This window comes from Lactuca virosa, chromosome 6 (genome assembly GCF_052849685.1).
Source record: "Lactuca virosa cultivar CGN04683 chromosome 6, Lactuca_virosa_CGN04683_v6, whole genome shotgun sequence".
NCBI lineage: Eukaryota > Viridiplantae > Streptophyta > Magnoliopsida > Asterales > Asteraceae > Lactuca > Lactuca virosa.
The window spans coordinates 102,075,726-102,093,064 of record NC_136431.1 but is presented as its reverse complement, the minus strand read 5'-3'; the positions used below and the strand labels follow the sequence as shown (position 1 = coordinate 102,093,064).

Sequence of the window (17,339 nt, the reverse complement as noted above, 5' to 3'; positions counted from 1 at the left end):
AGGACCTTGGAGAAGCTGCCTATATCCTAGGGATAAGGATTTTGAGAGACAGGAGTAAAAGACTAATTGGACTTAGTCAAAGCACCTATGTGGACAAAGTGTTGAAAAGGTTCAACATGCAGAATTCCAAGAAAGGTGACTTACTGATCCAACATAATGCCAAACTGAGCAAGGCTCAGAGCCCGAGTACAGAGGATGAGATAGTTGAGATGAGTCGATTACCATATGTTTCCGATGTTGGCTCGATCATGTATGCTATGACTTGTACTCGTCCTGATGTGGCTTTTGCCTTAAGCATGGTCAGCAGATATCATGGGAACCCTGGCAAAGCTCACTGGACTGCGGTGAAGAACATTCTCAAGTACCTGCGAAGGACTAAGGACTGGGTCCTTATCCTTGGTGGGAGTGATGACTTGAGAGTTGTGGGGTATAGTGACGCTAGCTTTCAGACTGATAGGGATAATTTCCATTCTCAGTCGGGCTGGGTCTTTACCATGAATGGAGGAGCGATTACTTGGAAAAGTTCCAAGCAGGAGACGGTAGCTGAGTCGACATGTGAATCAGAGTATATAGCAGCGAGTGAAGCGGCGAAGGAGGCGATATGGCTGAGGAACTTCATCGGAGACCTTGGAGTTGTACTAGCGATAAAGGAGCCTATGGAGATTTTCTGTGACAGCAATAGTACGGTTGCCTTAGCCAAGGAACCGAGAGATCATGGCAGATCCAGACACATTTACAGAAAATATCACTTCATAAGACATAAGATAGAAGAAGGACTCCTCGTAGCCAAGAGGATATCGTCAGAGGAGAACCCAACAGATCCCCTCACGAAGGGACTGACTAGGGTTAGGCATTTGCTGCATGCGAGGCGCATCGGGCTAAAGAACGATATTAGTTTCACAGATTAGATGGTTTTTGAAATTTGTAAAGTGTAATTGACATTTGATGATGAATAAAAGTTGTTTATTTATGAGTAAAGTGTTGCTATCTTTTGTCAATCGTTTACTATCATTTCATTTTGCATGTTTTGACTTCCAGAATAATTATGTTGTGGTATTTCATATTATTCAAATTCTCCACAGTCGGTCATATGTTGGAAGTAGATATGAATCAAGATTGTCATGAAGCTGATTTGTAGATGTCTAAGATGTTGGACATAGCAAGAGTTGCTACAACATTCATGAGTGCTCATAAGTTCAGAGTATTGGATTCAACCCACGCTCACTTGTATCACTTCATGGAATTTATCTCAAGTGATCGTGAGATGGTAATATCATATAAGTCTTCAAACCTAGAGATATGAGTTGTTGACTATGAGTTGGTTATGCATTGATTGTACGAAAACGCATCAGCAACTTGATGTCATAAAACGTACCTTTGTGTATAATTCAACAAATAGTAGGACAAGCATATGAGTCGAAGTTTATCTGTTCCTTCTTGGATTAGAAGCGATATCTGGGCCCATCGATGATTTGGTTTTGACCTATGTACCGGGCCCGGTCAAAACAAAATTGATGTGTTCAATTAAGTTCTATGTCAAACAAATCGGAAATCGGGAAACAAACTGCTAGACAATAAGTACGACATTGTTCCATGTATTTGTCCGGCTGATATCTAGAACAGAGGATTATATGATCACTTATCTAAAATGATGCTTCATAGTTCAACAGAGTTTTAAGAGCTACGATTGCCGGTCGGTTCCTGAGGTCATGCTTGCAATTATAGTTATTAGACTTATCCAAGTGGGAGACTGTTGGATAAGGTGTCTAAGTCCATAACTATATTTGAGATGTACTTGACCCGACCCGGCATGGTCCATTTAGGTTGCACTTCACCCGAACTATTTATGGATAATCTTTTGAGAATAGTATGTTTATGATTTATTAATATATTATAAGTTCTAATATATTAATATGAAATCATATTATTTAATTAGTATTGATCTAGAATTAATTTAGAATTAATTTGGTGATAAAAAAGGTGACTAATTAAATGTGGGCTCTTGTATTTATATAGTGTGGGCTATTGCTTATTTAGAATGGGCTAGGCTTGCATGGAAAGTCCATGGATAATCCATGGAGCTTTAACCTATGGATCTCAAGGAAATGAAAGGTCATGGGTATTAGGGTTTACATGGATGTAACCCTAATCCACCACACTATATAAAGGGGTCTTTGGCACTTGAAATGGCACTAGTGTGTGTGAGAACTAAGGTGTGGCCGATTTCTAGAAGTGTGTTACTATTCTCTCAAGTTTCCAAAGTTTGTGGTGATTCGTGACTTCCATTTGAGGCATCCACATTATTGGTGCTAGGCTCTCAAACTCCAAGCAATCAACCACTACTAAAAGGTATGTAATTCTACTAGTGTTTTATGATTCAAGTACCCCATAACATGCTAGTTAGGAAGTAAACCTTGGAAAATTATTATTTGCATGTATCTTAGAGAAAACATAGATCCAAGGTTTCTAGGGTTGTATATACACCATAGGAGTGTTAGAATGTTGAAAACCCATCAGTTGGTAGTATGTTGAGTATGAGTTAGTGTTGCATGATAGTTGCTATGCCAGTTAGGTAGATCTGTAGGAATACCTGTGTTATTATGTGATTATATGTATGCGCATTAGTTATGTTATATGTCGACATATTATGTGGGGTGGGTTGAGGTGATACTGCTCCGTGCGGTAACCAACAAACCCGGGAGCATTCCAGATACGAGCTGAGGGCCAGGTGGGGCATGCCAGACTCGTACTGTGGGCTCAGAGCATTCCAGATACGAGCTGAGGGAGACTCGTACTGTGGGCTCGGTGACAATCCAGATGTGAGTTGTGGGCCCGGAAGACAATCCAGACTCACACTGTGGGCCTAGAGCTAATCCAGTCTGTAAAGTTGTGGACCCAGTACATGTTGTTATTTGTATATGTGTTATGTGTAGTGTATCGGTATTTTGGGAGGAACTCACTAAGCCTCGGGCTTACAGTTTCACTTTATTGTTTCAGGTACATCAGGGGATCGCGGCAAGGCGAAGGCGTGATCGTACAACTCCTCATGTTTTGTTTATGTTTCTAGGAAAACTCTGTTATTAGACTATTTTGAAAACAAATTTGTAATAACTGTTGGTTTTAAATGTTTTGAAAAGTTTTAAATTTGCTTGAATTTTACGGGTGTTACACAGGTCATGAACTACCTTTCATGCTCAAATTAAACCGTATTTCCATAACATACAATCTAATTTCTTCTAGCATTGTGATGATTGGTTTTTTCCTTGCATCTCTTGTGACATTGATAAAGTTATCAGATAATTTGTTTTCTACTGCATCACACATCCCTCCCTATTGAAAAAAAGCTCTACACCATGACTGTGGGCGGGGCCGGCTCTACCCTTTGCAAAACTAAGCAAGGGCTTAGGGCCCCCAATTCTAAAGGGCCCCTAATTTTAAAGCTTATTTTGTTATATATGTATATATACGTATTTCTTGGGTTACAAAGACAAGTTGAAGCTTGGCTTAGTGGTAAAAACACTCGTTTATAAAACTAAAGGTCTCAAGTTCGAAACTGCTTGCTTACTTGAAGGGCCCCAATTTTTTTTTGCTTAGAGCCTCCAAATTGGTTGAGCCGCCCCTGACTGTGGGTTCTTCTCCATAAGATAATCAAAGGCTGCAGGATTAAGAACTTGAATTTCCTTCATTGTTTCATTAAATAAAGGCTCAGTGGATGCCTTGCATGCCTTCTAGAACATCTTTTCATAGTGTACTCCAATGAATCTTTTCCTGAAGTTGGCAAGAATATGCCTAACACACTGTCTGTGTTCAGCAGTAGGCAATATCTCTTGCACAACTTCCAATAGCCCCTACACAATATTTTTCATTTGTAAAATCAATACAACATACATGTAGTTAATATGATATTAAAGAGTAAGTGACATACCTTATGTTGATCTGACATCAAAGTAAAACCAAAACCATTTGCCATTTCTAAGTCATCCTTTAAATTCTCCAAATACCATTTCCAATTTTCTTTGTTTTCCACACAAACAACACCCCATGCTATTGGGAAAATATGATTATTAGCATCCCTTCCAACTGCACATATGAACTCTCCAGTACATAACCCTTTTAAGAAACAACCATCCAGGTTTATTACTCTTCTACAACTGCCTCTCCAACCTTGCTTTAGTCCCTTAAAACATACGTAAAACTTACTAAAACATGTCTTCCCATTTAGTATACTATTCACATCCACTTTCATAGTAGATATAGGGTTTGATCTTCTTATCTCTTCACTATATGACTAAAGCTTAGCATAGTGCTCAACCAATGTGCCTTCAATTAGTTGAATAACATGCTTCTCTGCTCTCCTACACTGACCCATACTCACATCAATTCCAAAAGTCTGTTTGACCTCTTCCCTATGCAACATAACACTCATTTTTTGTATATTTAAGAACTCAATTGTGAAATGGCCGCCAATCCAAGCATAACTAATAGTTAATCCTAATTTGAAATTTCTTGCACAGTTATGCTCATCTATGAGAGACTTTAATTTGGAAAGAATGTTCTTCACTCATCCATGAAGCCCACAGTCTAAACTTACACTGCCCAAAACAACAGTTAACTAAAAGGTTCCTAGTATCATTTTTTTTGTAGTATAACTGATACCCATTAACAATAGCGTAATTACATAACATATGCTTTAATTGTTTTGGACTTTCAAATCGCATACTTAACATGAGTTTTTGTTTTTTTTTCAATGGACATTTTCATTATAAGTAGTTACCTCCTCAAGATTTGCCTCATTGTCATCCATCTGAACATGTGGATCCTCATGAGGTGGACTGTATGGGGTTGACTGCTCCTTGGGGCATAGCTTGCTCAAAAACACATCATTTATGGTCTTAGTCATAGCAATGCAATCAACATGTTCAAGATCATCGTAGATATTACCTTTCAATTCTTCTGGGTCATTCTGAAAAGTTCCATCAACAGGTACTTCCTTATTAACTTCAACTACACCAGAATGGTTATCTGAGGGACTACAAACTTCAGTTAGGTCATCAGTAATCCATTGATGTACATTAACACCAAGATGATACATGTATACATCCACGACACAACCACAAGTATATTTTACTTCGATGAACTTCTGGTAGTCCATTTCAGTATCTAATATCCTCAGTACATTATGAAACTCAATATCGAGCATGCAAAAGTAAACATCCACACACATCTCGTTTGTGAATCTTTCAAGAAACACCACAAACTCGTTCCTGTTCATTCCAGCGAAATCGACATCTTCGAACCGTTGTTCCGCTCCACCTACGTAACTACTTGCGGGATATCATGTAAAAATACCAGCAAAATGAAGTTCGAACTTCATATAAACGACCATATTTGAGATTTTTCGGAGGAACAATAAGACAAAAATAGGAAGAAGACAACGACAGAGAATACGTTCAAGATTTTGTAGGGCAAGCTCAATTATTGATAATGTATGTGTGGCAATGGTGGTGGCTTACGTGACATAAGTTTAATTGACGTGTGACACACTACCTACCGACTAGGACGAGGTTAACCGGCACACCCCTTCACTTTTTATATAAGGGCTTTAATAATAAGTAAAATAACATTTTGTATCCCTTAAAAGCTATTAAAAAAAACAAACATAATAGACCATTTAAACCAAAAGTTGTAAAGACTAAGTGACATTTACATAAATAAAAACATAGATAAAAACATAGAGTATGTTGATATTTTTGTTTTTCTTTTAATAAAATATAAAAAATTGAATTATAGTCTTTGTAGCAATGGTAATGGCAGAACTGCCCCTGGCATTTGCATATTATTCCGTAAATATCCAACCCACATAAATAACCACACTCTTCCATCACGCACCAGGCCAAAGCTTAACACAGCCGCCGCTGCTCCTCCCAGCCCACCACCCGCCCTACCTCCGAACGTCGTCATCGTTGCTCCACATAGCGTTAAATTACATGGGTTCGAAGAAGAAAGGTTTATTCTCTATTCTACTTTGATCAAGTTCGTCGGTGTTTTGGCCTTTTGTACTACTGTAAAAAAAAGGTTATGATACTGATTTTTCATACTATTTTCCATGCTAATTTTAGACAGGAAACCGAAGAAGGTTTCCGGCAAAGATGAACAGAAGGAAGATAATACAGAGGAAGTACCTATAAAGTCTGTGGAAAATGCAAACGCGCATAAGAGCCAGTTACAAAGGCTTTCAGAAAAGGTGAGCCCAAATTAATTCCTTTTGATTTAGAACCCTAACATCAATTTAATGTGGTTGAAAAATAACCAACAGCGTTATTCAATAGCTTCAGTTTCTTCAAAAAGTTCAAATTGCAATTATTGATTATCGTTTATTTTATGGGTAAACAACAATATAAAAAAAAACTTTGTTTAATGCTTCAGCTTTTTTGCTACTGATTATCGTTTGTGGAGTTAGGGTTAGGTTTACAAGCCCCTTTAATTTGAGATTCTGTAGATTATATATTAGTTTTCCTTCTTAATTACTTTTTAATGATTGCAAATTCTGCTTCAGTCTGTATAATTTACACTCTGGCTACATTGTAAACTTTATAAGATAGTTTAAGCCCTCTAGTAACCTACATTTCTTATGGTTTCAAACATGAAATCAAATATGAATACGCCTTTAACAATGTTGAAAACTCGTGTTCCTTTAGTTGTTATTCTCAGATTATGAAACAATTTTGATTCTTCTTTCATTACGAACCATTTGAGTATTGATAAAATCACATTTTTACCCCTACAGGATCCAGAGTTTTATGAATACTTGAAGGAACACGACAAAGAGCTTCTTGAATTCGATGATGAGGTAATTCAAATATAAGCTTCTTTAATACCATGTATAAGGAATCCTCTGTGTAGATTGTAAACTAATTTTCTTTTCATCCATAGGAGGATGGAGAAACAGACATGGATGATGATGATAACACACAAGAAGGTCAAGATGAAGGTCAAGATGAAGAAGCTGAAACTCAATCTTCCACAAAAAAAGACAAAGAATCCTCCACAAAAGCAATAACAAGTGAAATGGTGGATTCATGGATTAAAACCATTCATGAAGAACGAAGAATAGGTGCAATTCGATCAATCATGAGAGCTTTTAGGAGTGCATGTCATTGTGGTGATGATGATAGTGAATCAAAGATGAGCTCAATGTCTTTTCCTGTTTTCAATAAGATTTTGTTGTTTGTGTTGAGTGAGATGGATGGGATTTTGAGAACAATTCTGAAGCTTCCACTTTCGGGTGGAAAGAAGGAGATGATTGTTGAGTTGATGAACACAAGAGCATGGAAAAACTACAACCATTTAGTGAAGGCGTATCTTGGAAATGCCCTTCATGTTTTGAATCAAATGACAGATACAGATATGATTGCTTTTACATTGAGACGTTTGAAGTACTCTTCTTTATTTCTTGCTGCTTTTCCAAGCTTACTAAGGAAGTATATAAAGGTGCGTGTTTTCTTGTTTTCAAGCTTTTGTTTTTTTTGTTGTGGATTATAAATGTGCTTTGACTAAAGTATATCATCGGTTGACTATTTGCAAATGAGTATGAAATTACCAAAATATCTTTTTTTACTGGTTGATTCCAAGATTTTATTTTAACACCCATGGAATTCAATTCCAATTATTTCCCACTTGTTAAAATTACCAAAATTCCCTTTTAACCCTAGAATTCTACAAATCAAAGAGAAATATACATACAAACCCTTCAATAGTTTTTTTTTTTTATTCAAACCAAACAGAGATATACAAAGGAATGGATTTTTGATGTGCTTTGACTAAAATATATCATCAGTTGGCTATTTGCAAATGAGTATGAAATTACTGAAATACCCTTTTTAACTGGTTGATGTCAAGGTTCCATTTTAACACCCTTGGAATTCAATTCCAAGCATTTCCCACTTGTTGAAATTACCAAAATGCCCTTTTTACCCTAGAATTCTACAAATCAAAGAGAAATATACAAACCCTTTGATAGTTTTTTTCAAAACCAAACAGAGATACAGAAAGGAATGGATTTTTTATGTGCTTTTGTCTAAAATATACCATCAGTTGACTATTTGCAAATGAGTATGAAATTACCAAAATACCCTTTTTTGACTGGTTGATTTCAAGCTTCCATTTTAACACCCATGGAATTCAATTCCAAACATTTCCCTCATGTCAAAATTACCAAAATACCCTTTCTAACCCTAAATTCCACAAATCAAAGAGAAATACACAAACCCATTGATACTTTTCTTAAATCAAACAGAAATACACAATCGAATGGAGTTTCATTTCATTTCATTTTCTTCCATCCAAACACATAACAAATTTCAATAATTTCATATTCCAATTCCTTTTCTTCTGATTATATGACAGGTTGTTCTTCATTTTTGGGGCACTGGTGGAGGTGCACTACCAATAGTTTCATTACTATTCCTTAGAGATATATGCATTCGTTTAGGATCCGATTGTATAGACGAATGTTTCAAAGGAATATACAAAGCATATGTCCTAAATTGTCATTTTGTAAACCCAAGCAAACTTCAACAAGTACAATTTCTTGGAAATTGTGTCAATGAGCTTTATAGAGTTGATCTTCCATCTGCATATCAACACGCCTTTCTTTTCATTCGCCAATTATCCGTGATTTTACATGAAGCACTTTCAACAAAAAGAAAGGTAAACAAATAAATTCTTTAATTCTTTCACAAAAAACACTAATCAACTTCTTGTTGTTTCAGTGTCTGTTTTATTATGCTTATAGGTTTTGTATTTGGATTAATCTCATAAAAGAGCTTATATTTTGTGATTTTTTTTTTCCGGATTAAACCTCATATTTAATTTTTTACCTGAAAAAGACCTTGTATTTTTCGTTTTTCCCAATTTGGCCCTTTTTTTTTATGCAGAAAAGTCTCATTATTTTTTGATAAAGTCCTAAAAATAATTTTGAACAGAAAAGTCCTGATTATTTAATATTTTGCCGAATTTAACGAAAAAGTCTTTATTTTTATTTTAACAGGAAATGACAGATTATCGTGTAAAGTTAAAATAATCAGGACTTTTCTGTTAAATGTTTTTAGGACTTTATCAAAAATCTTCCCAACAGAATGAGACTTTTCTGCATAAAACCCCAAAAAAAATTTGTAAAATATGAGGGTTTTTTTTCGAGAAAAACTAAAAAAGTTAGGTTTAAAAGAATTTTTTTCGGAAAAAAATTACAAAGTTGAGGGCTTTTTCGGAAAAAATGAAAAAATACAAGGTCTTTTTCAGTCAAAAAATACAGATCCGTTAAAAAAACACAAAATCTAAGGTCTTTTATGATTTCAACCCTAATTCTTTCACAAAAAACACTAAAGGGTCTGTTTTATTATGCTTATAGGCTTTATATTTTGGTCTTTTAACAGGAAATCTTTAGGAAAGTTTATGAATGGAAGTATATGAATTGTCTTCAACTTTGGACTGGAGCTATTTGTGCATATGGATCAGAAGCTGATTTTAAGCCACTTGCATATCCATTAACTCAAATTATTTCTGGAGTTGTGAGATTAGTTCCAACTGCTCGATATCTTCCACTAAGATTAAGATGCATTAGGATGCTGAATCAGATTGCTAATGCTACAAACACCTTTATTCCAGTTGCTGTTCTTCTTTCTGACATGTTGGATATGAAAGAACTGAATAAACCTCCAACTGGAGGTGTTGGAAAAGCTGTTGATTTGAGAACTGTTCTAAGGGTAAGTTTTGCAACTTTGTTTTATGAAAAAAGGGTTGATTACAAGAAATAGCAATTTGATTTTGTTTATTTGTGTGTGAGATTTCATTTTGAAGTTGAAGAGGACTTATTGACTTATGAAGGTGGAAAAAAGGAGTTTTTAAAAGTGTTTGGATTAGCTTTTTAGTGGCAAAAGTCAATAAGTTAAAAAGTGTTTGGCTTAAAATTGTCTATTTCTTGCATTTACCCTTTATAAAAAAACAAACTTTTTACATTTTTGAATGATTTGAAAATGTGCAGGTTAGCAAGGCGACTATAAAGACACGATCTTTTCAAGAGGCATGTGTTTTTAGTGTTATTGAAGAACTTGCTGAACATTTAGCACAATGGAGTTATTCTCCTGCTTTCTTTGAGCTTTCTTTTATTCCAGCTGTTCGTATGCGAAGCTTCTGTAAATCTACAAAAGTTGAGAGATTTAGGTGTGAAATGAGGCAATTCATTCGTGAGGTGAACAAATTTTTATTATTATCATTTTGTTTCTTGAAACTAATGGGCTTTGATTTTGATGATTAATATCTTTTCTTGGTTGTTTTATGATATGCACAGATTGAAGCTAACTCTGAGTTCACTAATAAAAAGAGAATGTCAATTTCTTATCTACCAAATGATCCTTCTGCTTCATCGTTTATGGAGGTTTGCATATTTTTGATGCTATAGTGTGAGACTTTTTAAAGTATATTTATGTGAAGTCAATGGTGTGTTTGACTTGAAACAGGAAGAGAAAAAGAAGGATGTTAGTCCTCTGTCTAAATACGTTGCCATTCTTCGTCAAAAAGCACAACAAAGAAACGATTCATTGGTTGAGTCCAGGTTTGTTAACTTAAATGTTTCATTTTTTTTTTAAATATTTTTTACAAAAAATTATATTTGTATCTACATATAATATAAAAGATTTATATGAAATTGATTTGGGGTATGTTTTTTTCAGTATAATTGTGGGTGAAAAAGTATCAATCTTTGGTAAAAAGAAACGTAAAGATGATGATGATGATGATGTGAATGTTGATGGTGCTGCTGTCTTTAGTTCTACATGGTTACCAAGTGGTGATCGCAAGTATGTTTATTTTTTCTAACTTTCTTGATCTCTTTCTATCATTTTACTTGTGTTTAAAAACACGAATTGTTTTTTTTATAGGGCGAAGAATCTTGAAGAGGATGAAAAGGATAAAAAGGAAAAGAAGCGACAGAAGCAGAAAGGTGTTGGGAAAAAGGGTGCTACTGATGAAGATGTTGTGGAGGATTTTGTTCTTAGTTCAGATGAAGAAGAAGAAGAAGAAGAGCTGAGTGATGATGAGAATCCTATTGAAACAGAAGATGTTAAAGCAAAAGCAAAAACACAACACAAGAAGGGGTCTGGAAAATCGTCAAAAAGAAAGGGAAATTTTAGAACCAAGAATAGGTCTAAGAAAAGAAACAAGGCAAACTAGAAAAAATTATTTATAGCATGATATCATGATATTGTTGTTATGCATCTGAATCTTATTGATTATGGTGCAACTTTTTTTTTTTTTTTTTTTATTATGTTTATTTGGGGATTGAGATCCTGCAATTTTGACTTTTGAGCTTTGAATCGAACAGAAGTTGAAGTGTAAGTTGAGTAACAGTGTAGTTTTTTTGGTCATTAACACTAGTTTTTTTTTATCCTTTAAAAGACAGTTGATTCTCATTGGGTTTGTATTTGGCTTTTGCTATTAATGTTTGTTTTCTTTATTCTTAATGGCAAAAACACAGCCACTAATCATACTCATAATTAACGTCAAAATTTTTATTTGTTTCTTTACTAATAATAGTACTCATATGGATAGAGAAAGATAACTTGCTTGGCTCTTATTAAGAAAGAAAAGTATTTTTGCTTTTATTGATCACAAAAACAAAATAACATTGTAATTATGGCAAAAATGATATATAAGAATGTTTGTGTTTTGGGGAAGAAAATATAAATACCTTGTTAATATAGATAAAAAGTAAAAGGTATATTTTTCCAACTTACATTTCCAATTTATAGACTTAATATCTTAATCTCAAATTAAAACGTTTCAGACAAATATAAGTTATAACCAACCGTTTGCAATCCTGATCTCTTTAGAACTACCATTTTTTACCCTCATCCCATCCTTAACCATGTGACACAACGCAACAACACACCAATACATCAATCCAAATTTTAACAACTTTTTTTTTTTTTTTTCTAAAAATCTGAAACAAAAAAAACCTAATACCAACTTTAAAAACTCACAACTATCCTCAACAATCAACATCTCAGATACCCCAAAACATCATATGTTCTAAAAAAATCCTCAAAATCAAGCTCCAGAACTACGCAACTCTTCAGCCCCATGAGCAAAATGACACCTCTCCCCAAAAGTACAAGTCCCTTTCGCAAAATTCTCGCAAAGCTTCGTCTTAAAATTCCCCGCCGGACCACCACCACCACCACCACCACCACCCGCCTTTCCAAAGCTCTTTTGTGGCGGCAGTGGTCCAGAAGCCGAACTTATATTCACAATAAGCTCACGCACCATTTGACTCGCATGTTTAATCTGATCAAAAGTCCCTTCCAATTCAATATTTCTCAAATTCGGATCCGATTCATGATCTCTTATTGACAATTTTGCTCCAGTCAACCGACTAATTTGCTTAGAGTTGACTCCGCTTTTTCCAATAATAGCTCCCGCTAGTGACGCGTTGACACTGATTTTGGCGGTTGCAGAGGCGCCAAAACTGGCGGCGGCGGCGTTGTTTGCCGCCGGATTGAAATCATTCCGCCCACCACCGCCGCCAAATCTAGCCATGGCGCGTGGGTCTTCGTGGTGAGATGGGGCGGTTGGTTTCCCGAGTTCCCATTCACCATGGGCGAAATGACACTTGTCACCAAATCGACAGCCTTCTGCGGTGTTGAATTTGTTGCAGAGGCGGCTTTTGACAGCTGGCGGTGATGACCCGTCCGGGAAGGATGGCGGGAGGACAGGTGGTCTGGCGGTTGGTGGTAGCGCCGGGTGGTTGCCGCCAGTCATTTGGTTTACAGCTTTCAAACCTCCAGGAACATAGTGCAAGAAATGACACCCTTCGCCAAATGGGCATCCAGATGTGCTGCATATCAAAATAAAAAACAGAATAGAGAATGTTGTGTCAAAAGTCAAAAGTCAAAAGTCAAAACTAAAATGACTATTATGCCCCTGTGTTAGTTCTATGTAAATTAAGTGCAATATAAACCAAAATCAATGTAATTATCTAGAAGTATTATTAAGAAAGGTAAACCTTTGATATGATGTATTGAGCTTTATATGTTATGTATATAACGTGTAATTTTAGTTTCCAAATACGAATTTCCCTGTATCATGGCCATAGATGATAATATGATATTGAAAATAAAAATTTGAAGTATTAAGATGTATTAAAGATTGGAATTAATGTTTCTTTCATGAAACGATGATTTCTGTAGTTCTGTTCTGTACTCCTTGTTATGATGGTAGTTGTTATCTTGATTATGTGTGTAGATATCATATCATATAACCTGTATCAAAACTTTAGATTTCCAAGCCATTAGTCCAGATGATACATATTTTAATTGTGCCGTGTAATTTTCATGAAATTAATAAGCATTACAATATATGAATAATTTAATTTACAAGATTGATTTTAGCCAAGTTAGAATTTAAACCTGAAAAACTTTGTGCATGGCTTCGATTTGCTTCCTAAACCAGATTGAAACGACTCCGTGTCTGTTACATCACATTAATTATTTTATCTCAGTTGTAATTTCAAGATTTACAAAGTTGCAGACGCTCTGCTCTAAGAGCTTATCATTAATTAATTCCTCTCACACTCGACAATTTCTCTTCGGACAACGACTTAATAAGTTATTTAACTTCGTTGAACGAAAGCTCGAACGCTAGAAAGAAGAAAAAGAAATTATTCGACGATGAATATTGAACAACTTGTTTGAATGACAGTTCCACATAGGTACTACATTTAAAATGAAAAAACTAGACGGGAGATCGAATGGGAAAAGGAAATCTTCAAGCATTAAACATTATCGAAACCCTAGATCTAGATTGAAGAAGAGAGATTCGATGTTACCTTGTTTGGATTTCTTGAATCCACCGTTGCCATTCAAACCAGCTGGCCTCCCTCGTTTTCTAGCGAGGCCGAATTCCATGGCGAATCGTTGCAGAGAGTTAGGTTACAAGGGGGAAAGTGGGAGAGTGATGAAGATCGGTTAGGGTTTGCAGAGGGCGAAGGGGCTTGAAAAAGGGGGAAAATGATAGAGATCTAGAACGTGTAGATTTAGTAGAGTGATTGGTCAAAGTCGTCGTTTTTTACTTTTAATTAACATTTATATGGGCCTTAAATGAAACCAATCATATATTGGGCTTTACCAGACACTTGCAATAAGAGATTAAATGTTAAAATTCCACCTGTTTTAAATATTTTATTTTGGGAAAAACATTACGATTTCAAGGATAAACAAAGAGAACATTAGTTTGTCTTTTTCATGACATTGTATTTTTTTTTATTATTATTTTGTCTTTTTATTTAATGAGGTGTGGAGAAGTATTATTATTGTGAAATTAGTTTCGTTATGAGATTAGTGGGCCGATATTGGTGCCTTCGACCCACAAGTACAGTGAGGAAAACTCACCTAACAGTCTGAAAGATAGCTGAACTGATCACTGCTCCAAATAATGTCTCTACAGGTCACGTATACAATAAACAGGGGCCTAATCTCAATCCAATATTCAATTTACCCAAAATAACCTAAGTAAAACTTAGTCAAAAGTCAATGGTCAATGCCAAAATTCAAAAGTCAAAGTTCCAAGTCAGGTTGAGGTTGAGTACGCCGTGCATACTCCATATCTACTAGGGATGCAAACGGGGGCGGATATTGACGGATACTGCAATACCCGTCCCCGTCCCCGTCCCCGCTTCGTCTAATCCCCGACGGGTGCAGGTAAAAATATACCCGCCGGATACGGACAACCCGATAAATACCCGTTCAGTAAAAAAAATAAAGGAAAATAACATTTCTAAATCTATATATCAAATGATATCACAATTAAGAAGAAATTTAATAGTCATACAGATTATACATACATGCAACTGATAGAGTATTAGATGATACAGATTATACATACATGAAAATGACACAAAAATAAGATCACATCAATTTACAAAAGAAATTCGAAGCAATAAGATCATATTAAAAAGAAATCGATAACCACTCAGCTATACATACATTCTATAACCATTCGATCATTCGGTAATAACTAAAATCGATATACATTCAGCCATTCAGTCATTCGTTATATAGATGCGACATACATTTAATAACCACTTAGCCATTCAACCATTCATATGATACATATATACAATACATACATATATAAAAATCAGATGAATAAATGATATCACAATTCAAAAAAAAAAGTTATTTAATAGCCAAAAATGTTCGATTATTTCAACAAAATCCACAAAAAAATCGAAGAAATAACAGGATAATCGAAACAATAACATTAGAAGAAAACAAGAACAACGAAATCGAGTGCAGAAAAAGAGTCAAAGAAAGAAAAATCGAGTTGAATATTTGAGTGCTTGGCTTTTGAGACTTGAATCAAGAAAATCGAGCTTCTTCCGACTTAAGTCTCGAGGAGTTGAAGTCTTGACTCCTTGAATTGCTTGGAGATTGTGAAGCTAGTGGTGTTGGCGAGAAAACTGAAGAGACAATAACTCGTGACTAACTTTAATCTTGGAGGAATAAATACGATTGTATATTAAAAGGGATTAGGAAGATAGTAAAGTTATCTCCTAAAGGGTGAATGGTGAAGCCTGGAGAATTGAAAAGTCGGAGCATGCCATCGTGTGTGCTTATGTGAAACTTTAAATCTATATATCAAATGATATCACAATTAAGAAGAAATTTAATAGTCATACAGATTATACATACATGCAACTGATAGAGTATTAGATGATACAGATTATACATACATGAAAATGACACAAAAATAAGATCACATCAATTTACAAAAGAAATTCGAAGCAATAAGATCATATTAAAAAGAAATCGATAACCACTCAGCTATACATACATTCTATAACCATTCGATCATTCGGTAATAACTAAAATCGATATACATTCAGCCATTCAGTCATTCGTTATATAGATGCGACATACATTTAATAACCACTTAGCCATTCAACCATTCATATGATACATATATACAATACATACATATATAAAAATCAGATGAATAAATGATATCACAATTCAAAAAAAAAAGTTATTTAATAGCCAAAAATGTTCGATTATTTCAACAAAATCCACAAAAAAATCGAAGAAATAACAGGATAATCGAAACAATAACATTAGAAGAAAACAAGAACAACGAAATCGAGTGCAGAAAAAGAGTCAAAGAAAGAAAAATCGAGTTGAATATTTGAGTGCTTGGCTTTTGAGACTTGAATCAAGAAAATCGAGCTTCTTCCGACTTAAGTCTCGAGGAGTTGAAGTCTTGACTCCTTGAATTGCTTGGAGATTGTGAAGCTAGTGGTGTTGGCGAGAAAACTGAAGAGACAATAACTCGTGACTAACTTTAATCTTGGAGGAATAAATACGATTGTATATTAAAAGGGATTAGGAAGATAGTAAAGTTATCTCCTAAAGGGTGAATGGTGAAGCCTGGAGAATTGAAAAGTCGGAGCATGCCATCGTGTGTGCTTATGTGAAACTTTGGAAAACAGTAACTATTAAATTGAATTTAATGGGTTGAAGATTTTCGATATATATATATATATATATATATATATATATATATATATATATATATATATATATATATATATATATAATCGGGTATGTAACAGGAAGGATAGTGTCATACCCGTCCTCGCTTCGGGTATGTAATTTAAGCTCCACCCCCGTCCCATTACCCGTTAAGACAGGTAATACCCGATCCGTTAGGGTCGGATACCCACGGGTACCCGAATCCACGGGTCAAACTTGCATCTCTAATATCTACGCATGACACAAAGAGTGTCTGCCCAAATTACATGTCTTCAATACAGTACGTGTTGTATACTTCTATGGTACACCCTACGTACTCAGTCAGATTCAAATATCCTCATTAAGTGCTTATTCACTTAATTCCTTACATCCAAATCTCATATATAACCTGGAATAACCTCCTTCATCATAAAGTTTCCAACTTTATGACTTTTCATGATTAGGAAATGTCCAAATCTACAAACCCTAACATATCACAAGATTCTAAGCCCCAATACTCATACATGGATGAAAGGAAAGGATCAAGATAATATTTTTATGACTCCATGCACTTCAAAACATTCGAAAAGGCTAGGTCTGGAGTACCTCATACTCAACTAGACCAAGATTATGAGACCAAAATGCACAAGAACCTTAGAACTAACAAGATATAGTGAAGTATTCATCAAGTTCAGAACTTTATACCTTCTGGAGGTTGCTAAAGAGATGAAATGTCCATATCCACAAGGCTTGAAGCTTCCCAAGTGCACTCAAATG

At 35.1% G+C, this 17,339-nt stretch overlaps 2 protein-coding genes across 2 annotated transcripts; one reads left to right on the top strand and one right to left on the bottom strand.

Moving 5' to 3' along the window:
• Positions 1-5,874: 5,874 nt before the first annotated feature.
• LOC145120693 (Noc2p family) lies at positions 5,875-11,453 on the top strand. The gene is made up of 11 exons (XM_079056492.1): positions 5,875-6,006; positions 6,120-6,244; positions 6,788-6,850; positions 6,934-7,491; positions 8,407-8,709; positions 9,435-9,764; positions 10,043-10,249; positions 10,349-10,435; positions 10,518-10,612; positions 10,731-10,856; positions 10,938-11,453. Exons 1-11 carry the CDS (start codon positions 5,988-5,990, stop codon positions 11,227-11,229), a joined length of 2,205 nt encoding a protein of 734 aa, XP_078912618.1. The 5' UTR covers positions 5,875-5,987; the 3' UTR covers positions 11,230-11,453.
• A 340-nt stretch (positions 11,454-11,793) lies between these two features.
• On the bottom strand, positions 11,794-14,097 carry LOC145120237 (zinc finger CCCH domain-containing protein 14-like). Its single transcript, XM_079056053.1, has 3 exons — positions 13,883-14,097; positions 13,464-13,524; positions 11,794-12,892 (listed from the first exon to the last, which is right to left on the bottom strand). The coding sequence occupies exons 1-3, from the start codon at positions 13,959-13,961 to the stop codon at positions 12,106-12,108; spliced, it is 927 nt and encodes a 308-aa protein (XP_078912179.1). The 5' UTR covers positions 13,962-14,097; the 3' UTR covers positions 11,794-12,105.
• Between the last annotated feature and the right edge of the window lie 3,242 nt (positions 14,098-17,339).

Bases quoted from the DNA above. Each gene is read 5' to 3' on its own strand.
- LOC145120693 (XM_079056492.1), top strand. The intron at 6,851-6,933 runs GTAATTCAAATA...TTTCATCCATAG, and splicing joins TTCTTGAATTCGATGATGAG to GAGGATGGAGAAACAGACAT. The intron at 8,710-9,434 runs GTAAACAAATAA...GTCTTTTAACAG, and splicing joins CACTTTCAACAAAAAGAAAG to GAAATCTTTAGGAAAGTTTA.
- LOC145120237 (XM_079056053.1), bottom strand. From the start codon at position 13,961: ATGGAATTCGGCCTCGCTAGAAAACGAGGGAGGCCAGCTGGTTTGAAT. The intron at 13,525-13,882 runs GTAACATCGAAT...GTGATGTAACAG, and splicing joins ATTCAAGAAATCCAAACAAG to ACACGGAGTCGTTTCAATCT. The intron at 12,893-13,463 runs GTTTAAATTCTA...TTTGATATGCAG, and splicing joins CCATGCACAAAGTTTTTCAG to CACATCTGGATGCCCATTTG.